This window comes from Anabrus simplex, chromosome 5, assembly GCF_040414725.1.
Source record: "Anabrus simplex isolate iqAnaSimp1 chromosome 5, ASM4041472v1, whole genome shotgun sequence".
Taxonomy (NCBI): domain Eukaryota; kingdom Metazoa; phylum Arthropoda; class Insecta; order Orthoptera; family Tettigoniidae; genus Anabrus; species Anabrus simplex.
In genome coordinates, this window is record NC_090269.1 from 372,854,574 (window position 1) to 372,870,876 (window position 16,303).

The following is a 16,303-nucleotide window of genomic DNA, read 5'->3' on the forward strand; positions in this document are numbered from 1 at the left end:
GCTCTGACACTAGCTATTGCTGGAAGTTTCGTATATATGTTGGTAAAGAACCTCAGCATGTAGATGGAACAGGTGATGCCAGACGACTACTGTGTAGTGAGGCAATTGTTCTTGAATTGTGTGACGAATTGCTAGGATCATGCAGGACTATTTATATGGACAATTGGTATAGCTCACCTACTCTTTTCAGGGAACTGATAATGAAAAATACCAATGCCATTGGAACTGTACATCCAAACCGGAAATTCATGCCACCCCATTTTGCAGCAATGAATCTCAAGAAAGGAGAACTGACTTTTGCCTCAACAAATGGCATCCTTGCCACAAAATGGGTGGATAAAAAGAATGTACATCTTCTATCAACAGTGCATCAAAGACCAGATTTTGTGGAAACTAAAAACAAAAGGGGCAAACTTGTTCTGAAACCAAATATGGTTGTGGACGACAATTCTGGAATGGGTGGTGTTGATTCACATGACCAACGGCTTGCATCATACCCCCTAATGAGACGATATGCCAAAGGGTATAAGAAAATATACTTCTATGTGCTTGACATGGCAATGCAAAATGCTAGCGTTGTTCATCACATGCTGAATCTTGGAAAAAGGAGGCCCAGCTTTTCCAGTTTCAGGGTTGATGTTGTGGAGCAAATTTTGGAGGGTGTTGTTCTGCCTGATTATCGAACCAGAGGCCGGCCCAGTGCAGGAAGTACACCAGCGAGGTTTTTTGATATAAGGTGTCATTAATTCAAAATCTGTATAAAAATCTGTATAAAAATCAGTCTGCAGTGATAAGAATCGAGGGCTTTGAAAAAGAAGCAGCAATCCAGAAAAGAGTGAGGCAAGGCTGCAGTTTGTCCGCTCTCCTTTTCAATGTTTACATAGAACAGGCAGTAAAGGAAATCAAAGAGAGATTTGGAAATGGAATCACAGTCCAAGGAGAGGAAATCAAAACCTTGAGATTTGCCGATGATATTGTTATTTTATCTGAGACTGCAGAAGATCTCGAGAAGTTGCTGAATGGTATGGATGAATTCTTGGGTAAAGAGTACAAGATGAAAATAAATAAGTCCAAAACAAAAGTAATGGAGTGCAGTCGAACGAAGGCAAGTGATGTAGGAAATATTAGATTAGGAAATGAAGTCTTAAAGGAAGTAGATGAATATTGTTACTTGGGTAGTAAAATAACTAACGATGGCAGAAGTAAGGAGGACATAAAATGCAGACTAGCACAAGCAAGGAAGAGCTTTCTTAAGAAAAGAAATTTGCTCACTTCAAACATTGATATCGGAATTAGAAAGATGTTTTTGAAGACTTTCGTGTGGAGCGTGGCATTGTATGGAAGTGAAACATGGACGATAACTAGCTCAGAAAGAAAGAGAATAGAAGCTTTTGAAATGTGGTGTTACAGAAGAATGCTGAAGGTGAGATGGATAGATCGAATCACTAATGAAGAGATACTGAATCGAATTGGTGAGAGGAGATCGATTTGGCTAAATTTGACGAAAAGAAGAGATAGAATGATAGGACACATCTTAAGACACCCAGGACTTGTTCAGTTGGTTTTTGAAGGAAGTGTAGGTGGTAAGAACGGTAGGGACAGACCAAGGTATGAATATGACAAGCAGATTAGAGCAGATGTAGGATGCAATAGTTACGTAGAAATGAAAAGGTTAGCGCAGGATAGAGTGGCATGGAGAGCTGCATCAAACCAGTCTATGGACTGATGACTCAAACAACAACAATTCAAAATGACATTCCTTTTATATAATAGAAACAAATTTAATTGAAAATGGGTATAAGTGGAGGGAGTAATGAATTTTTTCCAGAGAGTTGCAAGTCGAACAAAAAGTGGATGGCACTCTTGGCTAGTATCTAACAAATATGCGTGGCACTGAGAGGGTTAACATTGTTATTGCAAAGAACTATTACCGGTATATAACATAATATTCACTTTCTTTTAAACAACTGCATTGAAGCAGTAACAGCTGCAGTATAAAATCACACAATTATAATAATTTATAAACAAATATACCAACAACAACAAAAATCTTTTCTTTTACAACCAGAGCCATATCATCATAAATCAAACCTCAGTGGATTCCTGCACCATTACATTCCTCCCCTTTGATTTTTGTAGATTAAATATTATAGTTTAATTTTCACAAATCAAAATATCATGCAATTATAGAAAATATATTGCTCAGGCTTGTCAAATATTTTGGTAATAATTACTATACAATTCTTTCATTCCCTATAACCCACTACTTGTCTTATTTTGAAGTACAAATTCAAACCTCTCTCTGATTTCATCTCTTTCTTCCAATTTCATTTTCTCTTTTTCAATCTTTGTATCTGTTCTTATTATGTCCTCCTTAATGTCTTGTTCACTTTCTTTTCCTTTACCTTCAATTCTTTTACACTCTCCATCTGATTTATCTTTGTCGTCATGCCTATTATATCATTTGCTTTCACCTCTGTCTCGGTGATATTTATCATCCCTTCCTATTCATTCTTCTTCAAATTACCACATTCAAAATCAGTTCTACTCCTTTTCTTTTCATCTATTAGACCCAATAACTTCTCTGTATCCTCCTTTTCAATAATACACTACTTATCAACTTATCCAGTTTCTACACTCTTTTCTTCTGAGTCAGGTTTGATGCAGTTTGTATCTCCAGCATCATCTACACACGTTGCCTTTGATTCTTCACTACCTTGATTTGACATCTCAGTATTGACTGATGCTTGAGATTCTTGGATTAGTATCTGTAATGGTGATTTAGATAACTGGCTTTCATCAACTGCCCATGTCCCAACACTTAACCTCATGCTAAAATTGCTGTAAGGCACCTTGAATGACACTGCCTCCCCTAATTCAAGGTTATCCTCAAGATACCTCCCCTGCTGCTTAATCTTCCTATGGTTAACCTCCCCCTCCAACAAACACACACACACACATTTTCTCCTTACAAGATTTGCAAATCCTGAATCCCCATAATATTTACCACCCTTCCTGCAAATTCCATTATACCACAATGTGACCTATGATCCCCTTTACACACAACAGTGACAGTTTAAGACCACTCATCTTTATTCAACATACCAGCTTTAATCACCTCAGTCTCCTTCATGCCACTCTTCTCACATGCCCCCTCACTCCCACATGCCCTCTTATGGAAATTACTACAATGATTCACTTTGAGATCTCTACCATTACAGTGGAACCTCGATTATCCGTTCCCGGAAAATACGTTTTCCCGGAATATGCGTTCAAATTACGTGGTCCCGCGAGCATCGTAATTAAATCACGTTGTAAAAGTCCCGCATTATCCGTTCCTCGAAGAATCGATTTCCTGGATCAACCGTCCAGAAATTCCAGTCCCATCAACGCTAAATCCTCGATCAATCGTTTTTTAATAAACTGTATCTCACAAAAGGACGGCTATGGCATATTTATGGATCTTGGCGTTAACGCCCCGTCACTGCGATAATTAAAGCAAGTACTGTACCGGTACTGGAAAAGCGATCGGCGGTGGGGTGGTATTGTTTAGAAAATCTCGGAAAATCATAAAGCAGAAAATGGCGACAACAATTGCAAGGAGACACGGCGCATTTCGACAGCTCTGCCTGAAGACGGAACGAGTTTCGTCAAATGTTCGCACTTATAAAACGTCCATATTATGTCCAGGGTTAGATGTTTATATTTTTTACTTTTTTCGATCGTACTGCCGAAGAGGTTTTTGGCCCTTTGCTCAGGGCACTGCAGAGTAACTGGGCTTTCAGGCAGGAATCGAAACTGCTTCTTAACACAAATTCAGTATTTTTGATATTATCGTTCATGATTATGTTAGCGAGACCAGTAATTTAAAAAAAAGAAAGCCATGGGAGGTCTTGGAATTGCCTATTACTGTTTAGGTCCTACAGGTAATGTAAGACTGGGAATTTTACGTTTTCGTGTTAAAATACCAAAAACCGCAGTCGTTTTATCTGCGCACGTTACATTTTAAATGGTTGGTATAATTTCAAACTCGCACCGACATGTGCAGCGAGCGCGCTTTCCAGATGACCTCAAGGTCACGAATAACCGTAATTTCTGAAGTTTTGATATTTCTGTTATCTTTTCAATTTGATTGGATTTGTGACGCGCAGAATTGAATATAATGCATTCGAGAACTTTTAAGAATCGATACTTACATTCGAAACCATGTTTTCGAGTTTAACATAACCTCTAAAAGTCGACGTAGGCCTAATTTGCGCGGTACGAGATTTCCAGAAACTGACTACGAACAGTATACCGGAGACCAAATTACAATGAAAGATTAAGAAATGAACTGATTTCGCATTCATTTTGGGTGCTTTCGTATCTAATGTGCTTTATTTTATTAGATGAGAGAATTAAAAACTACGTGTGGTCGATTGTCGTTGGGCTTGGCGTTATTAGATTTTTCGAAGAGTTTGGCTAGCCTAATCAAAGTCGCTGAACTGAAAGAAGTTTTCACGGGAAACTGACGAAGATTCCCCTATAAAACTGAATATAAAGTATCGAGATTTTGAACTCGCGTACCGGTAATTAATGCGGTTTCGTGGTCTAACATGTCCGCCTCACATCCAGAGGCCCGGGTTCGATTGCGACCAGGTCAGACAATTTTACCTGGATATAAGTCTGGTTCCAGATCCACTCAGCCTACGTGATTACCTTTAATTGTGGAGCTATCTAATGGTGAGATGGCGGCCCCGATCTACAGAGCCAGGAATATCGGCCGAGAGGATTCGTCGCACTGACCATGCGCACCTCGTAATCTGGAGTCCTTCGGGCTGAGCAGCGGTCGCTTGGCAGGCAAAGTCCCACTGGGGCTGTAGTTTGGTTTGGTTTGGTTTAGGAGTTTTGTAAGATTATAATTATACATATTTCATTTTTGTGATGTTTAGCCAAATTGTTGATGGTTTTCATTCATTCCCGGATTTTCCGTTTTCCCGTACTGTATGTTTTATTTTCATGGTCCCTCGAAAAACGGAGAATCGAGGTTTCACTGTACTAAATTCCCCCACAATTACTTCATCTTCCACAACTTTCATATCACCTCCCACTTGCACATCATTCACGTCATTTACACTGTTGCTCTCAACTGTCTTAACATAAGTTTCATTAATCTCAGAATCATCACTTTTGACACCTCACTGACTTCACATTAACCTCCTCACTTACACTAACATCCTGTACCTTCCTCAAAGACTCCTCTTCCATTAAACAACTTTCACCAATAATACATTTCTCTTCCATTTTCTCAGTGAGCATTTTACCCATACTCTGCAACTCCTTCTGTTGACTTTCAATCTTATCACTTAATTCCTGCCCTTGAGTACTCAAATCCTCTTTTATTTCTTTTCTTTGATCACTGATTTTCTAATCTTCCCATTAATTCATCCATCTGCTCCAATAACAACTTCATAAAATTCGCTATCCTGGTCCACAGTCTAACAAGGGTGCTTTGCCGTCTGATGTGAGGAGGCTGAATGTTGCTTAGTAATGGTAAGCATTGAATAGGAGTAGAGCGGAATGTACCAGATGTAATTCTCATTATGTGGTGCAGTTGGACATCAACAAGACTAGTGTGGGAGCTATTGAGCCATACAGAGGAGCAATACTCAGCTGGTGAGTATACTATTGCTAGAGCAGTTGTTCATAGTGTGCATGCATCTGCGCCCCATGAAGTACCAGCTAGTCTGCCCAGCAAGTTGAAATAATCACCCATCTTGTCAAGGTCTTGGGATAGAATGTCTTCTGCCTCATTGAAGTCTGTTGTTTGTATGGTGAGGTTGATATCATCTGCATAGATGAACTTACAAGATATGGTTTCTGGGAGATCATGGATGTATAAGTTGAAGAGAATGGGAGACAAGACTGATCTCTGTGGCAAGCCATTGTTAAGTTTATGGAATCTGCTATGGACATGTTCTGTATGCATTTGGAAAAATCTGTTACTGAGCATATTTTTTATCAGGGTGAAAATTTTAAGACATGGTATAGTCCTGATGAGTTTCAGGAGAAGGCCTTCTTTCCAAACGGTGTCATAAGCTGCTGTGAGATCCAGAAACACAGATAGATTTTTCATTTTCCTCTTGAATCCTGCTTCAAGGAAGGAAGTCAAAGCGAGAACCTGATCACCGCAGTCTCGACCATGCCGGAAACCAGCTTGCTCAAGAGGAATAAGGTGTTCAATTGCAGGAGATATTCTGTTGAGGATCAGTCTTTCTAAAAGCTTGTATGTAACACTTAATATAGATGTGGGTCTATAGCTTTGAGTTGATTTGGGATCCTTGGCTGGTTTCAAGATAGCAATAATTTTAGCTGTTTTGAATAGAGCAGGCAGGCGGCCTGATTGCAGAGCATCACTGAAGAAAGAAGCAAGCCAATGTTTGGTAGCTGGAACACAGTTCTTTATAAGTTCAGGGTATATGCCATCAAGTCCTGGAGCTTTACCATTTCTGAGTGTGTCCAAACCTTTTTTGCGCCTCTTCTGGAGAAAATGGACTTGCATACTGGTCATTTAGCTGGGTGTCTTGTTTTCTCTGCCTTAGTGAATTGCTTGGTGAATTTCTTAACCCCTGAAATCCACAATGTTGAGACGAGGTGCTTAGCTATGGTTTCCACATTCATTGAGGAGTAATTTCTTGATGGTGTGGAAGTTGGATTGAGTTTGCGGATGAGATACCATGCTTTTCTGCTGGAATGCATTTAATGAAAAAAGTGACTAAAAATTCGAAACTTTGACCACCAAGTTCATCTCAGACTTAAGCAAAGTTTTAATGTGTTATATATATTTTAAAAATTATGTTTGTTGAGTTCCTAACTCGTGTTTGTACGATCAGATTCCTATTTTAATTCACCCTCCATGGGTTGTTCCGATAATGACTGTCAAGTTCTGAACTTGTGATTGAAAGTCTATTCACTATTTTATTCCCCATTTTACTCTTATTTAAGCATAATGTTTAATATTTTGCGCAGTGTGTATGTTTGGATATATATGTACCTGTACTTATTTCTTGCATTTTGGCTGAAGATGACGCCAAGTAGCGTTGAAACTAGTCCCAAGTAAACATGTTGTAACTTAACCATTATAACATTTATTTGTATTGAAAAGGTGGACCCTGTAAGTTACCTCTCTTACATTAATCCACGTCTTGTCCAAATAGTATAATTTTCGCCCCTGTTGTCTAAATTGTCTTATTTTGCAGAGATAACGCCTACACCACAATATAATATCATCTCTGTCCACTAAGACGCTTTTTCGATTTCTACTGATGAACATTAAACCTATTTCTTTCAGTAGCGTGTGGGAGTTCAGAATCAGAATTTACAGCCGATAACACTTTGCTGATCATAGAGGGTTCATTGTTTAAAACAAAAATGTGCACTTTCCTCTGGATGGCAGAACAAACAAATTCATCGCACTCCACGTCCATAACACTTATAACATGTGGCCTCGTATTACCCGGTGTGGTAACACAGCCAGTAGTAGAAAATTATTTCCGCACACTGTACACACTCGAAACAGACACACCAGTGAACGCGGATGTTAATTTCACAATATTGTCAGTTGAACTGTCAGGATATGTTTCCATAAACTTACTAAATACGTTTAAGACCCTAGTCTTCTCTCCACATTTTGGACGTTTTCCTCGCTTATGTTTTACAACACCAGCCATTTGACGCATGATTTCAATGAACTGACGTGACTTTCTTTGCGGCTGACAGCTACCAATACAAGATAAATCAGGATTTCCACAAGCAGGTATCGGATATTTACGTTATTGACCAGAAGCTTAGAACAATAATATAATTTTCAATCAGTAAACACTTTTGCATTCAATACTTCATACTTTAAACTTCAAACTTTCAGAAACAACTCGTATTTTTAAATTTGGAAATAGACTATTTCCTGGGTGGACAAAGAAGGAAAGGAGTGTGAAGCAGTCGAAGTCACGTGGTTTTGTTTACACTTACTTTATTCTCTAGTTGGAAAGAGTTTAGGTAGATTTCACGGTATTTAACGTAGTGCACTCTCCGGATATCCCTGCCTAGTTTCAAGAAATTCTGTCTATCCATTTTCCTGTTATGTTCACACACAAAAACAGAGAGACTGGCAGATAAAAAGTGATATTGAACACACTTTCAACTTTCGTGTGCTTAATCTGAAATAAAACCTAAGTATGATGCAAAAGTTTGAAGTGTACAGATAAAATTGTAATTTTATTTACATAGATGATTGAATCTAGTGCCTTGGCTAAATTGTAAGCATTGAGTTCTTCGGTCAAAGGGGTTCTGATATTACTCCTGGTGGTGATGATTATTGTTTTAAGAGGAAGTGCAACTTTCCGGTACATAACACTAATTAAAGAAAGAAAATGGAATGGATCGGAAACTTCAAAAACTGAAGATATTTGCCAAAGAAAGACAACGGCCACAAAGGGCGTGAAAATTAAAGACTCCCTAGGCCGCGGTACCTAATACTGTTGGGTCAGAAAAGATCAAGAGTTTACCAAGGGAAGTTGAATAGGGTATATGAAAGTGAAGATCCTGGCACAAGTGGAAGGACTCAGCTAAAGGCCCCGTGGTTGCCAACCCATGCTCCAAAGTTCTGAGCCCCGGAAGTCCCTATTAGTTGCCACTTACGACAGGCAGGGGATACCGTGGGTGTTATTCTACTGTCCCCACCCACGGGGATATGACTCCTGGTCGGACCGGGGATTTTAATTACATCTGGTTATTTTCCTTGACTTGGGGCTAGGTGTTCGTTTTTGTCCCAACATGGTCCTCTTCATATCCACATCACACTACTAACCAGTGCAGGAACACACAACAATAAATACATTCCTCCATATGGGAGTGGCATCGGAAAGGATCTCCGGCTGTAAAACAAGGCCAAATCCAAATGTGTAGCACAGTTTGCACCCTTGGCCCCACCATGATGTAGGAAAAGCTGTAGAACAGGAAGAAGAAAGAAGATTCAACTTTGTCATTGTATATGTTTTTGTGTTATTATTGAATTATGGTATACCATTAATATTTATTCAAAAATTGTTAACATACTAAAGAAGCCCTTAATATGAGATGAAGAAATGTTTAATAAAAAGTATTCAGTGTTAACATTCATTTAATATTATTATTTGTAAATATGGTGGCATGAGACATTTTTCTTTCTTTTAAAATACAGTGATACTCTGTGTGCATTGTTAGACACAGATGAAAGACCCTGTCATAAAACTGCTTATTGAAAACATGAAGATTTAAAAACATCTCAGGTTTAGGTATTAATACCAGTAATTTGTAGAATTAAACAAACTACTAAATTTACTACTAACAGTTTCCCTTCTGCAAACATAATAATTTTAAAATTATCAGTGATATGCACTCTTTGTTCCCTTTTATAACACTGTTCTTTGAATTTGTTTTCAGGTCTGAGAAGGACTTCAAGTCTAATTCAGCCGAGGAGAAGAAATATAAATGTGACATTTGTCTGGAAAGATTTTCCGATAAGAACCATCTTACCACTCATGAAAGAACACACACAGGGATTAAGCCATTTAAATGTGATGTTTGTGGTGTTGTAGTTGCAAGCAGAAAAACTTTAAAGAGCCATCTTCTGGGTCACACAGGTAACTACCTATTTAATTGTGATATATGTGGCAAAGGCTTTTGTAACGCACAGTCCCTCATGAGACACAATGTAACACATACAGGAAATTATAAATTTAAGTGTGAAATATGTCAAAAGAAGTTAACCCAGAAGGCCTCTTTGGAAAAACACCTGTTGACCCATAAACCAGACCGTGAATTTCCCGAGTATAGGTGTCACCTGTGTTCTTTCTATACTCATCGTAGCAGTTCATTGCGACCACATATGATAATGAAACATGTACCTAGTACATCAAATGTGCTGTAAGGAACAGGGAAACAAACATTCTATCATGGTGTCTGGCGAATGTAAGACATACACAGATAGTCAAAAAAGAAATGGCCAGATTTTAGAGAAGTTGTGTGATGATGAAATGGTGGCCCCGGCCTAGAAAGCCAAGAATAATGACCAAGAGGATTCGTCGTGTTGACCACATGACACCTCGTAATCTGCAGGTCTTGAAGCTGAGCAGTGGTCGTGTGGTAGAACAAGGCCCTTTCGGGCTGTTGTCCCTTGGGGTTTCGGAGAATTTATAAACCGACATCAGTTGGAGAACAGTTATTAGAAGAAGTACAGTGTGGCTTTTATGTGCAAGATCAATGCTAAATCCCCATCTTCACTGTGAGATTGCTGATGGAAAAGCCATGGGATTGTGGAGCAGGAATGTTGATGACATTCCTCTATTTAGAATGTGCATACAATAGCATCCCCAGGGCAGAAGTGTGAAGAGTTGTGAACAGGGTTGGGTATGTTTGGTATCTTTTCTAACATTTTGTGGAAAATATATAAAATATTTTATGGTTAAGAATATGGCATAATTTCATGAAAATTTTGTGATCATTTTTATGACGTACACTTACAGTAAAACCTCATTTGTCCCACCTTCGTTTATCCGGATCTCCGGATTATCTGGATCAGATTTGTAGATATCTTTTTAAAATTTATTGTCACATTAGATAATAAATTTAACTATGATAACAAGAACATAACTATATGTCAAATATTCGCTTTTTAGTTGTATTCAATGTGCGGTTCCTGCGTAAATTGTACAATTAATTATGGTATTGTAATATGTAGGCCTACTGTAAAATGCTACATGTTGAGTTTAAGAAAGATTTAGTAGGGTGTCACACGGTGCTGACGCGGTATGCCTCACCAGTTATAAATAGCGCCGGGGAGAGCATTGACCTTGATCCCTACGTGTCACTACATCTCCCTCTATCTCCTCAGTTTTCCTACAATTTTCAAATGGGTCATTAAGTTTATCATGTGTGTTTCAACCGTATTGTTTTTTATCAAAGTGTTTGGGAGTGTAATTCAGTGTACTGTAAAAGATTTTTTTTTTTTTTGCTAGTTGCTTTACGTCGCACCGACACAGATAGGTCTTATGGCGACGATGGGACAGGGAAGGGCTGGGAGTGGGAAGGAATCGGCCGTGGCCGTAATTAAGGTACAGCCCCAGCATTTGCCTGGTGTGAAAATGGGAAACCACGGAAAACCATCTTCAGGGCTGCCGACAGTGGGGTTCGAACCTACTATCTCCCGAATACTGGATACTGGCCGCACTTAAGCGACTGCAGCTATCGAGTGATATAGATGTTGATTCCCATAGGTAATCTGAAATCTTTGTCCTGAATGAGTAAATTTAGAATACCAACATAAATGGTCCGTTATTGGATATTATAAATTTTCCAGCTAACTCATTCTTGGTTGCCAGCGTTTCGCCCTCGTGTGCTAGGGTGGGCTCATCAGTTGGTACCTAGCAGGAGCCAGCGTATTGGTAGGTGTGCTAGGTACCAACTGATGAGCCCACCCTAGCACACGAGGGCGAAACGCTGGCAACCAAGAATGAGTTAGCTGGAAAATTTATAATGTCCAATAACGGACCATTTATGTTGGTATTATAAATTTACTCATTCAGGACAAATATTTCAGATTACCTATGGGAATCAACATCTATATCATCTGATGGCCAAGCAGGCATCAATTTTTAGTGATGAGACAGTCTCTTGGTGCATTGGCACTGCCGGTGGCTCCAGTTAGCCTACGCAGTGGCCTCCACGGTATGCACTAGCCAGCGTATTGGTAGGTGTGCAAGGTACCAACTGATGAGCCCACCCTAGCACACGAGGGCGAAACGCTGGCAACCAAGAATGAGTTAGCTGGAAAATTTATAATGTCCAATAACGGACCATTTATGTTGGTATTGCAGCTATTGAGCTCGGTGTAAAAGATTAAAATTATATCAAAGTGAAAGAAGGTTGTGGTTTCAATGGATAAAAAGTTGGATGCTATTAATCGAATTGATAAAGGAGAAACATTGAAGAAAATAGCTGGTAAATTGGGAGTTGGCACTTCAAAATTGTCCTACTGGAAGAAGCAAAGAAAAGATATTGAAGATTTTTGTTTTGCTTATTACCTGCATAACCCAGATTATTCAGATTTTCGATTTTCTGGATTGCCTTTGGCCCCAGTTAGTCTGGATAAATGAGGTTTTACTGTATATATAATGTTACTAAACAATGATTTTATACAAAGCAACATTTATAGGAAAATAAAGCTTAAAAATAGCAAATAATAAATGGTACCTTGTGGAAATCAGCCTTACTCAGTAATATTTATATTTTTAAAAATGTGGAATGTAAAACAATGTTGTATACAGAACAATCTGTGTCTCATTTATTTTCATTTATCAGAGATCAACATAGAAGTGACAACTTTTTTATTTTTTTTTATTTTGGACTGCAGTATTTCCACGAGTCTAAAACAAAAGCTAAAGGTTTCCATCTATTCAGTACCGTTTGTTGTAACCTTAGTTACATAATATATTTGTTGAAACTAGTATCATTCTTACCACATCATTCAAAATCAAAGTTAACCCTTTCATAGGTCTCTCCTTCTTTCTAGTTGTGATCATTATCTCACACTTTTTGGCAAAAAATTTCATTTCATATTGTTCCACTTCATCTTTCTATGCATCTAACTGTTTCTTTTCTCCCCAGACTAACAAGTCATCTACAAACATCATCACTTTCAATTTTTCTTCCCCAATTTTCCTTGCCACTTTTGTCATTGGCTCATCCATTACTGCAATGAAAAATAAAGGTGTCATTACTTCCTTGTCTTAATCCACTTTTTTGTTTAAACCAGTCTGTTCCCTCTCCTTCTATTGTCTGCTTCTGTAAGGCTTCTCATACCTTGTTCCTGCACACACGATCATATGCTTTCTCGAAGTCCAAGAAGGCCATCAGTAGATCTTTTTTTACCCCACTCATAATGATGCTCTTGTAGTTGTCTTACTGCAAATACAAGGTCTACTGTGGACCTTCCTGATCTGAAACCATACTGTTCTTCTTCTAACTTTTCTTCCACCTTCTTTTTGATTCTGTTCTTCAGAATCTTCTCAAACAAATTTGCACAGTGACATATCAATGTGACTCCCCTATAATTCTTAAAATCTTTCCTATTCTTCTTCTTCTTGATGCATGCTTCATTTTATCTATATTCATGTCTTGCCTTAATGCTTGGAGGGGAACATTACCTGGGAAGTATCATAGAGGAAAGTGGAAGAAATGATAAGGAAATAATCGAGCGTGGAAGATGAGCAGGAGTATTCCTGAAAAGTGTCAGAAGCATGGTTTGGAGCAAGGAATGCCCCTCAGAGAAGCAAAATGTGTTAATACTGGGCGTACTATATACCTATTCTGATGTATCAATGTTAAAAAAGGAAAAATGTTCCACCTTTTCAATACAATAACACTGTTGCACGAATCAATGTAGCAACATATTTAATTTATTAAGGGACCGGTTTTGACATCTGTCCATGTCATCATCAGCCTACACAAAAAAAATGGCAAGAAGTTAACACAATGGTAGCACTTATGACACTTTTCTTGAATTAAAAATAGAAGTTCATGTAGAGGTTCTTGAGCACTCTTGCTGATCTTGAGGTTAAAAAGATGTAGTATAGTTCACAATTGTTGTTATTCAAGGAATGAAATTTTGGTTGCTAGGTAACAAATGATATAATTTTGTTTTAGTACTTCAAAAGGAGGATAGTGGTATATATAAAAACTCTTAGAATATGAGACTATTAGTACTGATATGGATTTTTCGATATCTAAGGAAAGGAAAGAAATTAAAATAAGAAATAGAAAAGTGAAAATGGTAAGGTAAGTATTATTATGAGGTTCACATTTAATTTAGCCTTGTCATGAAATACAAGAGGAAGTAAGAACCGAAAATTGAATATAGGTAGGGGATAGGAGGGGGTAAGGGAGTAAAGGGAGTAGTTTAAGGTGGGTCGGGGGTGTTGTGGTAAGAGCAAGTAGCGTGAGAAGGTGTTGTGTATTACGTGGAAGATTGAACGCCTACTGGTCAACTTGAAGCTTTTGAAAACTAAAATAAGGAAGTCAAAAAGAATGTTCGGTTTCTCAGACAAATCGTTAAGGTTTTGGTTAGGATTAAAATATTGATCAAGGTGTATTAAACAATTTTCAGTGATATCAAGAAGAGGGCCTTTGTTTAGGGTACTGATAATTTCAATGTCTTGGTCTAATGTAGTGAAATGATGTTTTACGTCTTGCATGTGTTGCCCTATTGCTGAGAATTTATTGTATCTTATCGTGTTAACATGTTCTGAATATCTAATTTTGAATCTGCGTCCAGTTTGTCCAAAGTAAGAAGAATCACAGGTGTTGCATTTAAAACGGTATATGCCAGATTTTGAAAATATATTACCGGTAGTTCTGTTGATAGATTTGGAGTTATAAATTACATCCATGTTTCTATTGTTAGTTCGAAAGGAAATTTTGGAATTATGTTTTTTGAAGATATTGGCAATGCAGTAGACGTTTTCATTGAAAGTGAAGGTAGAGTAAGCTGCTGGTTTAGGATTGTCATTTGATAGTGTTGTATTTATTCGGTGTTTAAATTTATTGATTATTCATTCAATAAAAAATCTGCTGCAACTCTTAAATTTAGTGATGGAACGTATAATATTAAGTTATTTATTTAAATTTTTTTAGATAAAGATATTTTGAAAGCGCGGTTAACCATACTGTTGTAAGTGGCACATTTATGTGATTGTGGGTGTGAGGAATCTTGTCTTATGGTAGTAGCTGTTTGTGTGGGTTTCCTGTAAATCATATAAAATAAAGAATGAGGTAATCTGCTATTTTTAATTCAAGAAAAGTGTCATAAGTGTTACCATTGTGTTAACTTCTTGAAATTTTTTTGTGTAGTCTGATGATGACATGGACAGATGTCGAAACCGGTCCCTTAATAAATTAAATATGTTGCTACATTGATTCGTGCAACAGTGTTATTGTATTGAAAAGGTGGAACATTTTTCCTTTTTTAACATTGTTACATTAGTTCAATACGGATCAATTATGAAGTTTTTAACTTTATTCTGATGTATGCAGCAGAAACTTGGGTAATGAGGCAGAAAGCCGTGACTAGGATACAGGCCAGTGAAATGAGATTTCTGAGAAGCAGGATAGGAGTGACAAAAATGGATAAGATGAGAAATGAGAAGGTTAGAGATACAGTAAAAAATGAGCCACTACAGAACAGGATAGAGGCATCTAGACTTAGATTGTATGGACACACAAAGAGAATGACAGAGGAAAGGATACTCTGGATGATGCATGAAATGGAGATAACAGGAAAATGACCACGAGGCAGGTGGATAAAACGAGTGGAAGAGTGTGTATAGAGAAGAGGAGAGGACTGGGCAAGAGTGACGAGGGCGCAAAGTAGTGGGAAGGTAAGAGGAGATGGAGAGGTTTATGTTCTAAGCAGACCTGGCCAACAGCTATAAACTGATGTGGTGTTGATGACTGCAGTATTTCTATGAATACAGGGAGTAGTCAAAGGAGTATTTAGTTATCACATGTTAAAATAATTATAATTGTGAATAATAATATTAATATTGGATGGATCTCAAAATTTAAAAAGGACATGAGAGCGTTACATATTACAATAGAAGATTTAAAATACAAAATAAATACACTCAAGATATTGAAAGATAAACACACTAGACTACAGATGAAAATCAACAAGCAGAGAATAGGAAGAGTAATTCTAGATGTAGAAAGAAAATTATGTTCAGAAAGGCTGACAAAAAGAAGAAAAACCTCCATAAACCTGACTAAAGTAGTTCTATTTTGGCTAAAGAATTAAACACACTACAGTAGAGTCTCGCTCATCCGACCTTCGCTTATCTGACTTTCCGTGTTATCCGACACTGGTAGACTTAATTTGAACTTTTGGTGGAGACTAAATTCAGGCACACCCGGTGTGGAGGATGCATCCATAGGACAAGCACTGGCCTGACCGCTGGCGGTAGGACAGTTTTTTTTTCTCAAGGACAGGTGCAGTGAGTCTTCAGTCATTGTTCATTGTAGTATTGGTTGGGTGCGGATGTTATAATTTTCATATCCTCTGTGAGTATAGCGAGTACATGGAAGAAAGTGATTGCTTCTATGGAAGACACGTTGAGTGCATTAAAGACACTGGACAGAGGGGAAATTCATCAGATTATGGTGTTGGATGTGTTACGGTGGGAGACTGGAAAAACAGAGGGAAGAAATTGAAAAGTGGTGCTCTACCAGAGCAGAG

At 38.0% G+C, this 16,303-nt stretch overlaps 1 protein-coding gene across 3 annotated transcripts in view; it reads left to right on the forward strand.

The window, feature by feature from the left end:
* LOC136874940 (zinc finger protein 723) overlaps nt 1–11,366 on the forward strand; it is a 108,432-nt gene extending 97,066 nt beyond the window's left edge. For 2 of the 3 annotated variants that reach the window (XM_067148652.2, XM_067148653.2), the window contains exon 6: nt 9,460–11,366. In XM_067148652.2, the coding sequence (XP_067004753.1) occupies nt 9,460–9,946 (487 nt within the window). In that variant the 3' untranslated portion in view covers nt 9,947–11,366. The remainder of the gene's footprint in view (nt 1–9,459) is intronic. The other variant, XM_067148655.2, reaches the window with a different exon arrangement.
* The last annotated feature ends 4,937 nt before the right edge of the window (nt 11,367–16,303 follow it).